General features: G+C 42.3%; 1 protein-coding gene across 6 annotated transcripts; it reads right to left on the bottom strand.

The window, feature by feature from the left end:
* Positions 1–1921: 1921 nt before the first annotated feature.
* Positions 1922–17747, bottom strand: LOC309529159 (uncharacterized protein). 6 transcript variants are annotated; one of them, XR_014218097.1, is made up of 6 exons: positions 15357–17161; positions 12273–12326; positions 10699–10880; positions 7520–7561; positions 5558–5608; positions 4538–4736 (listed from the first exon to the last, which is right to left on the bottom strand). XR_014218097.1 is itself a non-coding variant. In XM_082216963.1 (5 exons), exons 1-5 carry the CDS (start codon positions 17217–17219, stop codon positions 4404–4406), a joined length of 483 nt encoding a protein of 160 aa, XP_082073089.1. In that variant the 5' UTR covers positions 17220–17747; the 3' UTR covers positions 1922–4403. The 6 variants fall into 6 exon arrangements, 3 of the variants coding, with proteins under 3 accessions (XP_082073089.1, XP_082073090.1, XP_082073088.1); XM_082216963.1 differs by lacking the exons at positions 10699–10880; positions 15357–17161 and adding an exon at positions 17217–17747 and having other exon boundaries at positions 1922–4736; XM_082216964.1 differs by lacking the exons at positions 4538–4736; positions 10699–10880 and adding an exon at positions 1922–4152.
* Positions 17748–19778: the final 2031 nt, after the last annotated feature.

Genomic DNA, 19778 nt, shown 5'->3' on the forward strand with positions numbered 1-19778 from the left:
ATACAGGGAGCAATGAAACAAGACCAGTGTCATATACAAGTAGGGATGTGGGAGAAATTTGATTCATTTCACATTTAAAGGTGAGCCTAACTAATGTGAAATAATGTGTGAACTGAAACACTGCCATTCTTCAAAATTGGCACTTCTCTGAATTTTGCAATTCAGTTTACTAGATAAGTAATGCGTACAAAAATACATATGCCGTGGTGAAGTGTGCATTAGTGAAAATAGCATACAGAAATACATTATATTAGGGGAAACTGTTCTGCAGAGATGCATATTCAGCCTCTGAACTTAATGAATCTGCTGGTGAACTTTTTTTGAGAACTTTCTAAAAATAAGTGCAAATCACTGTGATAATGTGGAGAACCTAACCTGGAAAAAAGAAAAACAGAGAGAAACCATAACTGACAGATTCACCCATCCCTACCAGGTTTCCCTCAGTGGAAAAAATAAAAATAAATTCTGAATTGAGGAGTTCAACAATATTCTGAAATCCAAAAATTGTTGCTTCAAGAATAATTCCTAAAGACCTGTAAACTCCAATTTTAGTTGCAAGGCAATATATGCTCTAACTAAAAGCCCACTATAGCTCCCTTTTCTCCCCTGAACAACCCAATGACAAGGCACAAACCCTGAGGGCATTTCACTGTTTGTGGGCGGAATTCAATAATATGCAGACAAACTCAGTTTACACAATAAACATTGATTTGGTGCGCTTGTGCAACAAACCCACTTTCCACGAAATCAGACTTTTTGTAATAAAGAAAGGGGAAATGCACTGGAAGTTGTGGAATAACACATGCTTGTTGCAACATTGTCTAACTTTGATGCAAACAAATAAGAATGAATTGTGGTTCGAGGACCCGACCCCCGTGTGGTGAAATAAAGACACAAGGACACGTGATATATGGTTAATGGGCAAGAAAAGGCCACAACTTTATTGGTTACAGCAATGGAAAAAGGTATTGGCTTAGGCATTGGACGATGGGTTATTCACCAGTAGGTGGAGCCTGTCGATGCTAATCCGACTCTAGGCTCACCCCTGTTGTCACCGAGGGTCGTGCCAAGGCCTCCCGCCAAGCAGGCATCGGACGGAATACACGACCCCCAGATTCCTTTAACGGAATACCCCTAAAAATTGAAGGCATAGGCGATGGCCACACCTAGCACTTCAACACACCACAACACATTATTCCATGCCTAACCTACCCACCAATACCGCAAAAGTTGTGACGATTGCTACGAGGTAGGCGAAAAAACCAAATAGCCTAGTGCCAAGTGGAAAAACTCCTACCAGGCCCCCCAGGCAACCGGGGCGACCAACCTAAGGTCCATAGCAAGGCCAGGAACCTAAGCCCTAACTAAAAGGGAGTGGAGGGTGGGTGACTTTCCGAAGAGGCGACGATGAAGAAATGAGGCCGGGGAAAGGCTGTCGCTGCAGCAAAAAGCTGCTGAACACGCCCCCTCAGCGGCACCTGGTTGGGTGGCCCACCGAGGGGGCGTGAGCGCCAGCCAGGTGAGCTGAAGGCAGGGGGCCTCGCCTCCTGCCAGGCGGAGCTCGGGCTCCCAACCACAACCCCTCCCCTCTCTTTCAGGGAGGAGAGTCTTTCTCAATAAATTTCCATTATCATCTAACCTTCTTGCATATTTTGTGTAAATAAATCATGATTAATGCTGTGTAAACAGGTTATCTGAAAGTGACCTGAACGTGTAAGGAAAGTAATCCTTTATTAATTAATGTGTTTGTTTGGCTTGGAAATCCTATACTTGACTACATATAGACTATGAACATTTCAAAAGCCTGTAGATCATATTTAACAAGACGACTATGGTGTTTTTTAAATAATATGTGTGTTTTATTGAATCAAATATTTGTTATTTTCAAATGCTGTCTTTGTCTTGCCCAATCTTAGGGTGGAGCATTCTGAAGCCCATAACTGCAACCCAGTGATAGATAAAAACACTTAATAGAACAAAGACACACAAATCTGCTAGAAACAGATTACTGAATCTTTAGCACATTTCATGTGGAAATAAATCCCACTGAGATCAATGTGATTCAGTGCATTTCAGTTTAGGATTGGGCTAGAGTTCACCTTGATTTCAACAGAACTGAAGTGTACTAGACTTTTCCTGGAAAATACACTTTGATCATTTATTATGATTTTTCTTGGTAGAAAGACCCGGATTCCACAAAAGTGTAAATGTGTGGTATAACATTTATGGTAAATGGCTTTCTGTATCCACCAAGAGAGTTTCATTTCCTGCCAATGACCCACCACCTCCCCTCTCATTTTCTATTTCAGGACTGCCACTCTGGAACATAGGAAACTTCCCTTATACTGAGTCAGGCTGCTGGCCCATTTCCCACAGTGCCCGAGACAGTGACAAGCATTTATTTCATTTGCAGACTGCTTTTCATTCGAAAATCAGAACAGTTTACAAAATCGGATAAAACAATAACATACAACCATCTCAGTGTCTCACTAAAATTAGAAAATACTTGTAATCACGATACAAGTAGCAGACACAGGGCAGAGCACCTAGTGTCTGGAGGGTCCTAAAGTCTAGATCAGGCTTCCTCAACCTCGGCCCTCCAGATGTTTTTGACCTACAACTCCTATGGTCCCTAGCTAGCAGGACCAGTGGTCAGGGATGATGGGAACTGTAGTCTCAAAACATCTGGAGGGCCGAGGTTGAGGAAGCCTGGTCCAGATGAATAGATGCATCCTAAGGTGACAAGAGAGCACTAACGATGTTTACACACCTGCAAAGGCAGGAAGACAAAATGTGACTCTATACAGCTAGATGCATGAATACAGCTTGTTTGTTTTTGCAGGTCCACCTTTATTGTCCTTTTCTCCTCTTCCCCATTTTTGTGAGAGAAGAATCCCAAAGGTTTTGTGTACATGCAAATACCCAAGCTCATAAGTTACTTTTTGTATGCGAGTAACTATATCCAGTGCTAGCCAAGCAAAATAATTGTCATGCAAGAACATCCCCTGCTGTCCCTTCCCCATTGCAGTCCCTTGTGGCCCCTACTAAAAGCATCCCATGAGTAAAGCTGCGCTGCACTGGGAGAGGCAGTTTGCAGTAGTGGGATTCTTCCTCCTTAGTGTGACTCTACTGGATACCCAATGCAAGGCATATACAAGGAGAGGGAAAGTAAGCCTTTGCAGTGCTCCAGTGCATGTTCAAGATTTGCAGCCTACAGCATGTTGGGCATGTTGGTGCATTGACAATCTGTTACAAGAGAATGGGCAGAAATGTTACATCTTGGAAAGTTGCAAGGGCAATTTCTGGAGACGAAAACCATACCATTGGAAGCAAATATGTGCTTAATAAAACATTTGGAGTCTGTTAGTTTTAGTGTGCTTTTTGCTTGTTATGAGTACACGAGGTTCTAACGTTCTCCTAAACCCTTCTTAGCAAAATAAGGGTTATTTTGCTTTCCACTGCACACTAAGTTCCCACCCTCATCTGAGACATGTGTTGATTGGCAAGGATTCTACCTTAATGTGCTGAGAAAGAAATGATTTCCTGCAGGGCTAGATCTCACCTGCAGGCTGCTCATCATTTCAGAAAAGAAAGAGGAAGCTGGAAAAGCTATGACAGCCTGGATATGCCTTGGGGGCAATTACATTGCCAACCCTGATCTCATGGTTCTAAATACACTTAGGCATAGGTAAAGGTGTCTAGAGGCCTCCCCACTTGTTAACTGAACTGAAATAATGATTATGGTGTTATGTACCCTGAGCTGATGGGATAGATTAGGAGTCTATCAAATAATAAAGACATCACAGAGTTTCTTAGTTCACATTGCCACTGAAAGTATTTCATATTTATGATTGTACACACATAAATTTCAACAAAGAACTGTAGAAATGTGGAATGGGAAGAGCGAGGAGGTCTGAGTCTATTACTGATGAAGAACACAAGAGAACTTTCTGAAACTTTCTCATAAAATGACTGGCTGCCAAAGTACACCCCCTCCCCCAGTGGCCAGCCCTGCAGCAAAGGGGGATGTATAGATTGTGGTAACTTGTTGCAAAAGGACTTGTCTGCAGACCACCTTGGTCAACTCCTGCTTTACTGCTGCTTCAAAATGGCTGCTGACCACGGTATGAATATTTGCCTCCTTTTCAGTTTCTGCAGATCATGAAAGTGGGTTAATATCACTTGTGGAATTAAAACAACGAACAATTTGTTTTAAGAAAATAATTCGGGAGCGGTAGCTCAAGCCACTCATTAGGTGATTTGACTGTCGTTAAGCACCGAGGAGGAACGAGAGGAGGGGAAGAACCAAACTTGCTTCAGGGTGACACCAGGTCACAGGAAAACACAGCTGAAGCTCCCCAGCCCTGTTATAATGACACACAAGGGAGCAAACACCAAATTAGCTAGGCAGTGGACCTTGAGATGTAGTTGAGCGGCCAAAGGGATCCTGGGACAGGCTGAGCAGATTCTGTTTGTGTCCAAAGAAAACTGACACAGGCAACACATCTGCTGATCATTAAAGAACTCTCAATGTGGCTGAAAGGCTCAATAATATATTTTAAATTGTACGAACAAATTGTCACTGGCTCTTGCTTTCTCTTCACGACAGTGAGTAACAATAAACTCCCAGCCAAGGTCAGCACAGCCAGTGTTTCATTCAGGAAAGAAGAACGGGCCTTCAACATATTTCCCGTTAACAGACCAATTGTATCGCCCAGTATGAGAATCATTAAAGCCTGGCAATGGAAAAAAGAAGGGTTGTTGTTGTTGTTATGGCGCATTTAACTTCCTGACTTTAAAAACAACTAACTAAATGGAACCTAAAGTTTCTGCTCTAGCTGGCTAGGCATTACATAGTGTTGTATGGAATTGCCATGTGTGTAAGAGAAAGTCATCAATTCAGTAGGATTTTAGTAACTCCACCCTTACTCTCGGAGAATTGCTGAATCCAGAAAACTGAAAGAAACAGCAGGTGTGCCCCAGAGACCAGCAGGGTCTCATAATTGGAAATTGGTTTCATAAGGTTTGCTCTCTTCTTGTCCAGTAGATGAGAATGGGGAAATCGATCAGTCAGAATTACAGCAAAAGCAATTCTTACACGAAACAGCTGAAAACAGCATTGTATTATAGTTAAGCTGGAAAGGTGACTTCTTCTGGTTTGACTGTTGTCCTGTTTTGTGTGCAGGGAACTCGAGAACTAGATCAGGGACAGTGCTTCCAATTGCCCATACAAAGACATTCATGTGTACAATCACTAAAGGAACACTTGCATAAGGCACAGCCTATCACCTTCTCCCTGAGCCCTGATTCTTGAACTTCATTTTAGAAATCTGACCAGTAAATTCTTTAACGGGCCAACAAATGATTATATACATGGCTTGAATCAGATCAGAGACATCACACACTATATTCTGCTGTACTATTCACCCAGGGGTAGATTCTTCTGTTTATTTCAGAAAGTCAGTCAGATGGTTTCAAAATTAGATGGCTGCTGGCCAATGAGACATTTTAAGTTATGAAAATTTGCAGCTCTGAAAATATATATGTTTTGACTTACCCTTGGACTGTCTTGGTTGTTTGGCAGGATTTGTACTGTAATGGCCACTGGCTATAAACAATAATAATAAAAAAAACTTAGGCTGTGTACATGCAACATATTACAGTGGTGCCCCGCAAGACGAATGCCTCGCAAGACGGAAAACTCGCTAGATGAAAAAGTTTTCCGTTTTGGAGGTGCTTCACAAAACGAATTTCGTATGGGCTTGGTTCGCAAGACGACAATGTCTTGCGAGTTCCTGCTGGGTTTTTTTCCTTCCCCCCTTTTCCTAAGCCGCTAAGCCCCTTATCAGCTGATCCGATCAGCAGATAAGGCGCTAAAAGCCGCTAAAAGCCGCTAATAGCCGCTAAAAGCCGCTAATAGCGCTAATCCGTCAATGGGCTTGCTTTGCAAGACGAAAAAACCGCTAGACGAAGAGAATCACAGAACGGATTCTTTTCGTCTTGCAAGGCACCACTGTATTCTAAACTCATTGGAGCCCTGAGTACTTCCACATAGTCCACACAAAATCTAGATCTATTGTATATTCTTTCCCCCTGAAAAGCACTTCCTGAGAAACTATTCCTTTCCAAAAACGCAAGCTCACTGCAGATTGCTTCTGCATGACTCCACTGTTTGCCCCTTTGAAAGCAGATGTAACCAATGACAGTGCAGGTGGGTGTATGCCAAGATGGCAATTACCACTTCCTTCTTCATTGACAGAGAACACATGTAGGGAGGAAAAGGTGCGGATCTATCCGCTTGTCCCATGCCTAGAAAGCATGGGGCCATACAATCCCCCCCCCTTTCCACTGCTTTCTAGGCATGGGTCTGAGAGGTTTTGCCTTTGGCCTGCCACTTTCATCCAGGAAACCTGCTCTTTAGGACTAAAGTGGAACAAACTGCAATATGCGGAAAACCCAGTTGCCATTCTGTTCTGATTTAATGCTAGAAAAATGCAACCTGTGCTGCTGATAGAAGTGGTGTGACTCATGCAACACGTTGGCGATTAATATACACAGAATAATAAATTATACATTCTTTATCAAGCTTCTGAGAAAAATACAAAACATTAAACAAAGCCACAGAGACTTGCAAACTACCCAACCTTGCAGGTAGCACATGCCCAAGATAGTTTTCTGGGCTTCTTCAGTGGTCTAATCTCAAAGTCTTGATACGTATATTGATATTCAGTCTTATAGAGAATACTCTTTCTTGGCTTAAGCTTAAGAGACTACCTGCAAGCCCCGGTAAAAGGGCCCCATCGGGGCGAACAGCGGCCTCTCGATTACTTGGACTGCCAGGGCAAAACAGGTGCAAAACGCCGGCAGCCTGTTGTCTACAACTTCATTAACATCTATATACAACTCCACTAGCATCTCTGGGTATTGTGAATAACACCAAACTTACCTTTTGTTGGTATCTTCATGAACTTATCTAAAAGACTGAGTTAAGCATTTGAAAAATCTATTGAAACTAGACATTATAAGTTCATCTTAGGTTGGGTAGTTCGCAAGTCTCTGTGGCTTTGTTTAATGTTTCACATTTTTCTCAGAAGGTTGATAAAGAATGTATAATTTATTATACTGTGTATATTAATCACCATTTTGTTCTGATTTAGCACTAAAAATGGCTTTCCCCAGGGGGGAAAGTGGCAGGAAAAATGGAAGTATGGATAAACCCATGTGTCATGAAGCTATACCCAGCCTTGTAGACAGCAGGCTCTAGAATAATTCTAGATTGAAAGCAGCATGTTGAGGATGAGCACCAATGATTCTAGATGGAGAAAAACCACATTTTTGTCCTGTAAACAGGTTAGTGTGTATGCAGCCTAAAAATAATGTAGGATCTCTACAACAGAAGATTGGAGAGGAGGTACCTGTGAATGCATAGGTATGTGATTATTGCACTAGAAACTCAATGCACATAATATCAAGAAAATATATTTTTGAAATTGAGAGTGCAAGATAGCAGAGTGCCTACCAATAACCAGCTGTCTCTTCCACTTCCATCATCTATGGGAATCTGATTCAAAGAAAAGAAAAGAAAAAGCGGGGTAGTATGTATATAGTATTCAATATACACAGTATATTGAAAGGGAGCTAAATAAAGTGTCATTTATAAAAAGGAAAGGAAATACAGGATTATGGACAAAAGGCACTGAACTGGGCTTGCAGTATATCCAGATTTATCTAAAGAGCAGCCTTTGTCTTTATTTCTGAGAAATAAAGACAAGCAGCACTAAAAAGAAAATGTCACAGATTCTTCAGATGCAGCTCTAAAGTTTTGCCCAACCCAGCTTTGAAAATATAGCTAATAAAACTGCACGTGCTTAAGGTCTCATATGGGATTTCCATAAAGTAAATTCCTTCCCGAAAGGTGTTTCATATTCTCTGAAAGCCAAAAGGATGCAAGATGAAACCTTAAGAATGAAGCACCTGAAAACAATGACACATGTTATTTCCATTGCGTCAGACCATTGCGGTATCTAGTGGAGTATTGTCTACACTGACGGGCAGCAGACCTCCAGGGTTCCTGGCAGTGGTCTCCCCCTGCCCTACCTGGAGATGAGCTAGGGGTTTCTGAATGCAAGGCAGACGCTTTGCCCTTCCTCAAGCTGTGTTCGATGAAAAAGCCATCCCCTTTCCCATCACACTCCCCTTCCCTCTTTTGATTATGGGCCTGTGGGCAATGCCTTTCCTCTCTGTTGATCTATGTGTATCTCTTTTCTTTTTAAAACATATAAATAATAAATATTATTAACAGCACTAGTAGTTTTGGCATTATCATCTCATTTTCCTTGACAAGTGATATGAAACAGAAACATGCAATCTGAAGAGGTTTTGTTTGGGGTTTTTTCTGTTCTATCTGACTAGCATTAGATAGTGGTGGTGGGGGAGAGTGTGCACTTTTATTTAAAGACAACTTGCAATGTAAGAGACTGTGAGAAGTGAAGAAATTGTTTTTAACACACAACCTTAGTGATTGTCTTTCTCTTTCTCCTAATTTGTTCTCTGGAGCCTAATACATTTGTTCTCTGGAGCCTAAACAGTGCTTAAGGCTCCTGTTATTTGTCAAATGCCTGTCGACTGGCCAATGCGAACTCACTCAGGTCACCAGTCATTATCTTTCCTACTCCAGGGAAGGGCTGGCTGGGACCTGTTGAATGGGAATGGCTCTATTTTGAGCAGTAGGCTTGAGGCCTCCCTAGCTGTGGCTCAGCTCAGGAGTAAACACTCAGACTTGCTGAAAAATAGATGTGCTTAAAAGCACCCCCCAAATATTGGCAGACATAAACTTCCCAGCAGCAGAAAGACCCACTGAGAGCAGTGATCAGCAGGACATTTAGCTTGTTCCTTTTCCTGGGGCATGGAATTGATTGGTGTGAACATGTCCCAAAAATATGAGTCCATTTGGGGAGGATTCTATAGATAACAGCAGCAGAGAAGTATTAATCACATCAGGCTGTGCCGGTTTGCCCTGTGTTTCTGCTACACCTTTTCAGAGAAAATACCCTGAGTTTGTCTCAAGGAAGGTTTATAGAGAGAGTTTGCTCTCATTCACTCATCACCACATACTTTGGTATCCATAACAAGGGTGTGGAAACAGATATTGCTATCCAATATCATGACCCCAGGACAAGAAGATCAGTGGCTGATGAACCAATCTGTCAACAAGTTTTAGAGCAGAGGAGCCCTATGAAAATAACCAGCTACCAATTTCGTTTCTTATATCTTCTATTTGAAATTATGGTATATCATAACCAGCACCAATATAAACACTGTTCCATTTGACCACCACCTCCAAAAATGGAGAAGGAAAGCTTGAGATGGAATGAGGCAATTGGGTCCTGGGACAGTCGAATAGTCAGTTTTTTTGTATGTACAAAAATTATCAGATAAAATGAAACAGAGTGAATAGGGGTGTGGATGGCATGTTGCAAATGCGTAGATAAAAATAAGGGCTCTGGTAATACAAGATGCTGCAATGACCCTGAAGAGGTACAGAAGGAAACACCTGTCCACACCAATCATGCAAAATGTTGTACCACTAAAGAAGCACAAATTTTTGCATGAAAAAAATCCAGGAAGTGCAATGGTGTGACAGTTCATGGGCAGTGATGGTGTGAGCTGTTCATGATATTTGTTTGTTTGTTTGTTTGTTTGTTTGTGTCCAGTTGCTTACTGGTCAATAGCATTTGAGCGGTAGTTTCCAAAAAACACCATGAGTTAGATCAGGTGTTGAGAACCTGTGTTTATCTTGCTGAACTACAATTCTTATCAGCCCCAGCAAGCAAGGCCAGGGAAGATGGGAGCTGCAGTTCAAGTCCATGGACAAAGTCATGGTGTATACTACTGAAGGGAGAATGCCATTTAACAGATCTGCGTCTTCATTTTATAGCTTTAAAAAACAACAACAATTCCTGCCATGTGGCTCATTCTGCATTCCATCACACCCCAGAAGGAGCAAACACAATAATAGCTAACCATGTTCCTCAAGCATTTCATCTTGACATGTTCTGACTTGTATATTGAGAAATCAATTATGAGGTGATGTTTCAGTATGGCCTCTGTGATTGGGACATATCTCATTTTGAAATGATTTGCAGTCTGTACTTTCTGGAGATCTTCCTTCCTCATTTCCCCACTTATAAGTAGAAAAAACCAGTTTGCTCTAAATACACTAAATGTCTCATAATGCAAGATGCTCCCTGTTAACAAGGCTATATCTAGATCAGGGACTGGAGAATCTATGGCACTCCAGGTGATGTTGGACCCCAACTTCCTCAGCCCCAGACAGCATGGCCAATGGTCAGAGATGGACACTGTAGTCTGACAGGGTACCTAGTTCCTGATCTCTGATCTTGATGGTGAGACCAAACATTCACTTTGTATTGTAGCTAACACCAGCAGTATATTCCCTTGTTTTTATTTAGGCATTTGTCTTTTTTGAGCCTTTGCATCTAGGGTTTAAAAAATGCGGCTTTGATGTAAATTGCATCAGCTGATAGTCAGGGTTACAGCAGACTTCAGGAGCACTGCCATGTTACATTCAATGAGTGTACAACCTGTGCACCTGTATATACAAATAGTTGATCTGTACAAATCAACAAGCGTATGCTCTTTCACACAACCGTGTACATGTATAGAGATAGCTTGCACCTGTGTTCAGTGTAACTTGCACTAGGGAGAGATTTGAATCTTTTCCTCCTGCAGAAAATCACATTTCCAAAACTGATACTTTGCTTGGGGTGGTGTTGGTCAAATCCACCACTGGCGTAAATGCAAAAATATGCTTAATGGAATGTCTACTTTGGCCCTTGATTATAAATGAGAAGAGAAAGCTGGAACAAAAAAGAGAGACCAAAAACAGCATTTCTGAGACTTCCTTTCAGCCACTAGGACTACCACCTTTTTTTGACAGCAGCTTTGAACTTTTAGAAGCTGCCTGAGTAGCAAAAAGTTCAGCAGCTTCTGCTTTCCAACACCTCAAGACAGGAGAAAGCTGTAGTTCTTTCTGCTTGTGCCTTTGCTAAAGTTGCAGTAAGACTACCACGGGTGGGGGAAATGATCACCCTGTAAGCCATGCAAGCGTGGGTGGGCCTCCAGATGTTGTTGGGCTACATCCCAAGATGACGCAGCCAATAGCCAAGGATGATGTGAGCTGTGATTCAGTAACAACAGGAGTGCCACCCAAGGATACTTATGACAAACTGTGGTGACAACATTGTGTAAAATGAGCACTCCCTGCCCCCCCATACAGAAAATATCTGAAGTGCTCTAGCTGGTCAACCAAATCAATGCTTGTTCCAGATTTGGGGGTCTTTGGGCGAGATTCTCTCAGTGGACCCACCTCACTAAGTACCTGCCTCTTCTGTCTACAGTTGTTACTGCCCATTCACTGGTTTCTTCCTTTGGGCCTAGTTGTAAATTAAAGGTAAAGGGACCCCTGACCATTAGGTCCAGTCGTGATCATTAGGTCCAGTCTGGGGTTGCGGCGCTCATCTCGCTTTATTGGCCGAGGGAGCCGGCGTATGGCTTCTGGGTCATGTGGCCAGAATGACTAAGCCGCTTCTGGCGAACCAGGGCAGCGCACGGAAACACCGTTTACCTTCCCGCAGGAGCGGTACCTATTTATCTACTTGCACTTTGATGTGCCTTCGAACTGCTAGGCTGGCAGGAGCAGGGACCGAGCAACGGGAGCTCACCCCATCACGGGGATTCGAACTGCCGACCTTCTGATCGGCAAGCCCTAGGCTCTGTGGTTTAACCAGTACCATCTCCTAATGAAGGTGTGTTTGCAAGATGTGCTGTGGTTACTGCTCCTTGTTTTGTTCCTCCCAATGCTCACTCACTTGGGGAGGGCCGGTGAACAGGAGGTGGCAGCAGCAAAGAGTAGGAGGAGGCCAGGAGGCTCTCGGGATTGGCTGTGCCCCCCCCCAATTGGGGCATGGGTCTAGGAAGGTGCCTGACTATGTCAGCCTCTGGTGCTGGTCCTTAACCAAATCCATGATGAACAGTTAAGAGGATCTGTTGGATGCTTTCACCATTTGTCAGTACAGGGAAATATTAGAGAACCTATCAAAAAAAGTGGGGCAGATAAATGCACCTTTAAATAACCACCTGCTGAATCCCCAATACTATTATGGGAGATTGCACAGAGCAGCTTTCCAAGGTCCCATGACCAGTTGATCACAATAATCTCTCTCTTCTGGTATTATCTTGTACAGTCATACCTCGGGTTGAAGTTGCTTCAGGTTGAGTGCTTTCGGGTTGCGCTCCGCAGTGACCTGGAAGTAACGGAACGCATTACTTCCAGGTTTCACCGCTCGCACATGTGCAGACGGTCAAAATGACGTCATGCGCATGCGTGGAAGCAGTGAATCGCGACCCACGCACACACAGACGCGAGTTGCATTCGCTTCTGGATGTGAACGGGGCTCCGGAACAGATCCTGTTCATATCCAGAGGTACCACTGTATGTGGTGATGTTTTAATAGACTTTGATTTTAGGTGGCTTTAAAATAATAGGCAAAAAATGTGCCTTAAAATCACCTGGACTGCAATCCAGCACACACAAGCCATTTAAATTCTATCACAAATCAATTGGATTTTAGAGGCCTAATTGTGTGCAGGATGGCAGCCAAACCATTTAAAAAACAGATCCGTCAGAGCTGAGCAACTGCAGAGATTTGTGTCTCTTGAAAAACAGTTAATCCCCCCGCAGTGTGTGTTTCTAGTAAAAGTTTAATAATTCAACTTATTTAGGAAGATAACTCATCTGGAATGCCAACGATGATCTGAAACACTGTTTAAGGAATATTTAAACTATGTGTGCAAAACCTACAGGAATATGTCTTTAATAATCGTCTGGGATTTTTTTTCCTTTTTTAAAATGCAGTTAGAATCTCATGAAATCTAAATAGAAAGCTTACTCGGGAAACAATTTAAAAATAGATATTGAAACCCAAGAATTCACACTCTTCTGTATTTGTTCTCATTACAATGCACACCTAAGAATTTGGTAATTTTTTCCAGGTGCTTGAAAATAAAAACTGGTTTGCATTTGTAGTTAGTTTCAGATTTTAAAGTAAACAGGGTACTTGAACTGAAGGACATGGTTTGTCCATAATATACATCCCATCTGGGAATGTTTAATTTTAAACACATCATTAAAAAGCAGCCAGTTTAATGTTTTTAAAGAAATTCCCTACCATGGTAAAACATTTGGAGGAAATTTCCTTTTAGTTAGGAACACTAAGAATTTTTTCTTTCTTTTTAGAGCTCTAGTTCAGACAGGCACAATGGGGTGAAAACACAGATGTAGTAAGTGGGAATTACTTTTCACAAGGAGGAGGGGAAGGAAAGAAATGAAGGTGAAAGACCCAAAAACCTGAGGAGGAAAATGCATGTTTGGGTATGCTGAGGAAAAGTTAATGCAATGTGATGCTTGAACTCACTGTAGGAGAAACACCCTTCACCTGTGAGGATTTTCCTATCCAGATATCACAGCACTGTTGTACTGTGGCTTAGTCTGCAAACACTTGCAAGTGATCATGTTTATCTCACTGCTGTAAAAAATCAGGGCTAGCCAAAAGCAGTCCCCATTTTCCTGGGTGTAAAATCAGCACCATTTGGGTCAGTTTGGGGGTGTGGAGTGAAATTTGGAGGTGGAGAAATCACCTATCTTTAGGGCTGTTTTCCCCCATCTTTTTCACTGCCCCCGGAAATTTAAACCAAAGCCTATCATATGAGAACTCTCAGCTCAGCATTAGTACAAAGCTTTGGCACATAGGTGCGGAGAGAGAAAAGGAACATTTTTTTTTTTTTGCACTGATATTTCTGCAACCTGGGTTTGTAGGTTACACAAGCACACCAGGGTGAAATGGCAAAGCTGCCACTGAGTTGCCATTTTGGTGTGCAGATGTGTGTTGACAGATGCTGTGAAGGCTTTAATCTGTCAAGGTCTTAGTACAATATTTTCTGTTTGGAATATTTCAGACTGGTTACCAGCGAAGCAGCAATCTTGATATATGGTGGAGCATTCACAAGGTCAATTGTCAGGCAAAATTGGCAATGCGCTGCAACCTCCCCTCACTGCTGTCCTATAAATATAAGCATGTGAGTGTGCGTTGAGTGGGCTTGGATCAAATGATTTTTAATTGAGTTTCAGGCATTTAGATCTTGGCTCTAGCCAAGCCCCTCCCCAAGCCTATTGACTAGATTATAGTGCAAAGTGTAGTGCAAAGTGGTAGGCATCTTAGCTATATGACAGGGGTGAGAATCATAAGAATGAATTTATAAAACTGTACTGATTGTAGGAACTAGGAAGCTCTAGGGTACAGAAGTAGTATCCAGAGGTGTACAGAGAGGTTTGTGAAACTGTCCCTGCCGAGTATATAGGCCAGGCACACTACCCTCTGCAAAAATAACCTACCAAACTATGGGGTGTATGACATATATGTTGGTGATGTGCCACCGTTGTCAAACACAGGGGAAGCCTCCCATCCTTCTTACACCACGGCACAAAGGTGTGTGATCTTTTTCGCCCTTCTTCCTCACCTCGCCCTCACTCTGGACACTTCAAGTACTTAGGTTGCATAAAATGTAGCAATTTATAATGTGGCTATTGTGGTAAAATGATTTTTTTGTGGGGGCATTGATATAGCTCCTTGCCAAGGTTGCAAAGGACCCCACGTACGCCTCTGGTAGTACCATGGGGGGTAGTTTAGAGAGGAGTAAAAAATCCACTTTGATGTCTAAGTTGATTAGCTTGAAAAATGATAAAAGTAGGGACTTGTGTTTGATTTTGTACCTATTCTGTAAGAAAGCATGAAGACTGACAGTCAGGCACCTGTAAGCCATATGCTTTAAATAAATCTTGTAGCTAGTCTTAGAGCTACTTTTCCTCATATTTCTCTCAGGAAAAAGAAATCACACAAGATCTAGAGTTGGATTCTACAGATGTAGCAGAAATTAACAAAGGCCTAAGGGTGCAATCCTAAGCATATGTACTAGGGGTGTTTACCAACCACAGTATTTGACTTGCATCTGTAGCTTTAGGAAACCGTCTGATCTATCATAAAATAAAATGCACATCCCCCCTGCTACTTCAACATCCCCTCCTTTCTTGAGCTTTGAGCATTTCCCTCAGGAAATTTGGCTTCATGGGGGTAAGGGGTGGCTGTGGCAATTTTTTTTGGAATGGCTGTTCCCACAGAGCCACCCAGAAGCTGAAGGAGTCTTTGAGCCCCTTTGAGACACTTTGTTAGTGGTGCAACCTGGCTTGGAAATTTGATCAGATGACAGTGCACACACACCATTTGAATGGCATTGCCCATCAACTGGGGGAGGGAGCCCCCCTCAAATATTTATTGGGGGGGCAAAGACCCCTTAGCCCCTAGGAGTTGGCTCCTATGCGCCTGAGGCAGTTATGGCAGTTGGTACCATTATGACAGTTATGAACAGTCTTAACTGTTAGAGCAGCAGGTGTGCTCTGTTGTGCTGCTGTCTGCCTCAGAGATAGTCAGTCTGTAACACTCTGCAACCGTATTTATCTTTGATACAAAACTATGTAATATGTATTAGTAACATAAGTAACACCCAGCAGCGTTGTATATTTAATCTGCAAGTGCAAGTACACAAAGTAAAAGTTATTTGTTATTTAAACTTTAAAAGAGAGTGTCTTGAATAGTTTTTATCGGACGGAAAAGGGGACCAATTATAAGGCCTGTCTTCTGCATAACTCTGTAACAGGGAGCTAATTCCCATAAAAAGGTAGCTCCACCGAAACAAATGAATGCCATTTCTTAGCTAAACATTTATAGAGCTGGGCTACTGATTGATTGTGGAAATCATCGATCTAGCTGAGCGCTTAGTCACCCTGTCACTTTAAAGTGTCTATCTGGGTGAAAAGCAATGTCCATCAATGTTAGAGAACCTATTGCATATAAACTGAATTTTCATGGCCCTTGTATTACCCATGGCTCACCAATATTAAGGCAAAATTGGGTTCTGTTGCTCACTGGGTACGTCTCCTGTAGAAACAGCAGTAAGGCCGCTTGTAACTTTTATTGGTTTTAAAAGTTTTTATACATGAGGCAAATAGCACCACATTTTCTAGAGGCTGGCATCCTGGAAAGGCTTAGGAGTTTTCCACCTGCATGACTGGAAAGCAGATGATTAAGTTTAAGTGCAATGTAGCCCTCGCTGTCACCTTTCTGAACCTTTGACCCAATACAGTTAACAGAGCATTAAAAATGTAACAGCGTTCATCTTGTGGCCTCCCACAGAGATCTCATCTGAGGGAACATTTCTGCTCCAAGCTGGTATGTGTCCTAGCTTGAGCGGAGAATGTGTCCGGAAGGGCAGGAATTCTACTGGCTATTTCTGATCCATCTTCTTCTCTGTTTCTCCTAACTACTCTTACCCCTCCCTAGACCACAGTTCCCAACCCCCACACCACACATCACCATTTCTCCTGTTCACCCAATACCTGTCCATTCACCCGCTTTCACCCATCGCCCTCCTTTGTATCCATGACTATCCCCTTTTGTCTCTCATCTCTTAACCTAAACAATGGTCTCACTCCTGCAAATCACAAAGCTCTGCAAATCCTACAAATCACAAAGCTCTGCAGGAAAGGCCCTCCTGTATACCATCTTCTCAAGAGGCCCATTCTGTGCAGTGTAAGAACTGGGTCTTCAGTATGGTGGAACCTACCCTTTGGAACTTATTCCCTCAGACCAGAACCATTTCTACTGTCATTCTGGCACCTATTGAACGCCTTCCTTTTCCAACAACTGAAAATCTTGATCCCAGTCCTGGTCTCTGTTGGATTTGTAACTGTTCTTACATATGAGTGTCCATAATTGTTTTTAAACTGTTTTCATTTATGTAAATATATGAAATTGTAATTTCTTTTATTACTGATGTTTTCATTGTGCAATCACTTTTAGATATTTTCTGGGAAGCAATGAATAAATGGCAGTTCATGGGAAGCAATTAATAAACGGCAATAAATAAAGAACAGCTCCTCTGTGCCATGCCTCTTCTGTCCTTCCTTTCTACCATCTAGGGGTTGCCAGGTCTCTAGGTTTGATTTAAAGTTTCAGGGTTTTAGATTTCAGGGTATACAAGGGAAGGGCTATTATCTGTGGGCCAGAATCACACAGGCTTACCATTTCCTGTAAGGTTTTGCAGGTTTTTTTCTCCCACAATCCATCAGGCTTCAACCTGAAGCACCAGGCACAGCCCAACCTTCCACCTTACCACCAGGAGCAATCCTATGCCCACAACAGAAACAAGGCTCAATTCCTATCCCACCAGGCACCAAGCTAGTTTTGGCAGGCACTGTGGCATTTGCCCTCCTAGGTGACATCATGCTGGGTCATAAGGAAAGGGTTAAATGAGTGTGAAGTGATTGGCCAGTGGCAACCCAAGGGGAGGAGTTAGAGTTAGAGTTAGTGTTGTTAAGGAGTCAGTCGGGTGTTAGAGAAGAGAGAGGGAGGATAAGTCTGTGGGTTGGGATAGTTTGATGTGAGAGAGTGAGAGAATCTGTTAAGAGGAGTCAGACAGACAGTTGGGATAATCAGTTAGAAGTTATTAGGAAGGTATAGGCTGGTAAAGAAACTAAGATTAAGAAACTGACAAGAAAAATTATCCGAAACCATAAACTTGTTAATGCTTATACAATAAACTTGTTTATTTGGTTTAATGTTAACAACTGTCTAGACTCCGTGTGTACCCAAGAGAAACAGGTTGGTGGCAGCGGGGAAGCAATCACAGTGGTGGCACAGGGACCAATAGACCGTCAAACATCCGGGGACCCTGTGGGCACCATTCCTTAGCTACCAAGCCCATCTTCTGCATACCTAGCCTTAAGAGATTTTGCAACCCTACTCTCCCTTTCCCTTCTCCCTCATCTTCTTTGATTCATTTTAGAATTTCAATGTGCTTCAGTTTAAAACAAAAACAAAAACACCCTTCAAATATATATATATATATATATATATATATATATATATATATATGCAGAAATTCACAGAGTCACTACCAAAGAATACATCCTTTGATTTCTATCAGCCATAGATTTTCAGCAGATTGCGTGTAAGAAGTGAACGAATGGGAAGTGGCTTCTCTCACTGGTGAATATGAGCAGCCGTCTTCTTTTTCATTGGCTTCTGATTTGGAGAGCGTATTCATAAGCCGTAATGCGAGAGTCTTCAGGGGACGGTTCATTCATTTCAATCTCTCTTCACCATTTTACACGAGGTGGATGTCGCTGCACTGAAAAAGCTATCTAGTGTCAGAACGCCTTCTCAATTATTCAGAGGCTATTTAGAGGCTAAACAAAATTTCCCTGACTGCTAAATTATTAACTGTACTGTATTTTTATGGCTAAAAGAACAGTGTGGTTAGGGATGCATTATAAAAAGCAATGGATAGTCCTGAGTAACTGTCTTCTATTTAAATCTATCTGTCTTAGGCATCCCTTAATCAGGATGGATGAATTGGTCAACACTGGCTTATCTTGGATTCTCATTCCTCCAGTCTTAGGTTCAGTTCACACCATTTCCACCTCAGTTTCTAAATCTTTGATAAATGCCTTAATAAAAAGATTATATTCATTTTTGTGTGCATTTCACCTAATTTACACATTGTTGCATGTGATTTGCCTAATGTATATGTTTTTTGCAAGCAATTTCCCTAAGATAATCAATTTCTATATATCATTTTAGCTAATGTAATAATATTTGTGTGCACTTCATCCAATATAGGTTTCTTAAACTGTTTTTTTGGGGTGGGGGTGGGGGTTAGAAGCCTGCGCTTCAAATTTTGAAGGATACATATCGCTGGATTACATATCGCTTTGGGAAGTGCAAATTAGAAAGATCTGCATAAAAATGTGAAACAAATAGGTTTCTCACCCATCCCTACCTGAGCAGAGGAGAGTGAGAATGAGAGAGAGAGAGAGAGAGAGAGAGAGAGAGAGAGAGAGAATATGATCCATCAGAAAGGAGGACAGAATTATGATATATAAGCAGATATGTTTTGATAAGTGAAGCTTTTTCACCTCTGAATGGCAGGCTACGCCTGAAAAAACAACAACCTTGCATCTGGTCACCAGTGACAGAAAAATTACATATCGTATTTTTTGCTCCATAAGATGCACTTTTTCCTCCTAAAAGGTAAGGGGAAATGTCTGTGCGTCTTATGAAGTGAATGCTGTGCGGAGGAGGGATAGACGGGAGTCATGCCTCCCTTCTGTCCCTCCTCTGCGGCTCATTTTAAAGTAGGAAAGGAGCCGCTTACACGGGTGTAAAGCAAGCACAGCGGGAGCTGTGTAACCCCTCCGCCCCCGTGCTCGGCTGCCCCATTGGGATAGAAGTGCACGCCTGCGCCACCCCATTGGGACAACGCTCGCGTGGGCAATGTCCCATGTCCCCACTGGCGACGTGCCTCCACCACTGGTCTTGCTGGGACAGTAGTGCCTTCCTTTGCAGAAGTGTGAAATTTGAAGGGTGGCTGTGGTTTGGTCCTTGTGTTGTGTACGAAGGTGTGAATTAGATAGGTTTGACTTTAAATGGGAATTGAATCAGATCTCTCCCTCATTCCTCCATCATATGAAAGCCCCCAGAGCAATCTGCAATGAACAAAAAGGAAGAAAGTCCCACTTCTTTTGGCTTTATTAAAACAATTGTGTAAGGCCAAACCATACAGTCCTTAGATCTAAGGGACTG

Source organism: Podarcis vaucheri (genome assembly GCF_965113315.1).
Source record: "Podarcis vaucheri genome assembly, chromosome: 3".
Classification (NCBI taxonomy): Eukaryota; Metazoa; Chordata; class Lepidosauria; order Squamata; family Lacertidae; genus Podarcis; species Podarcis vaucheri.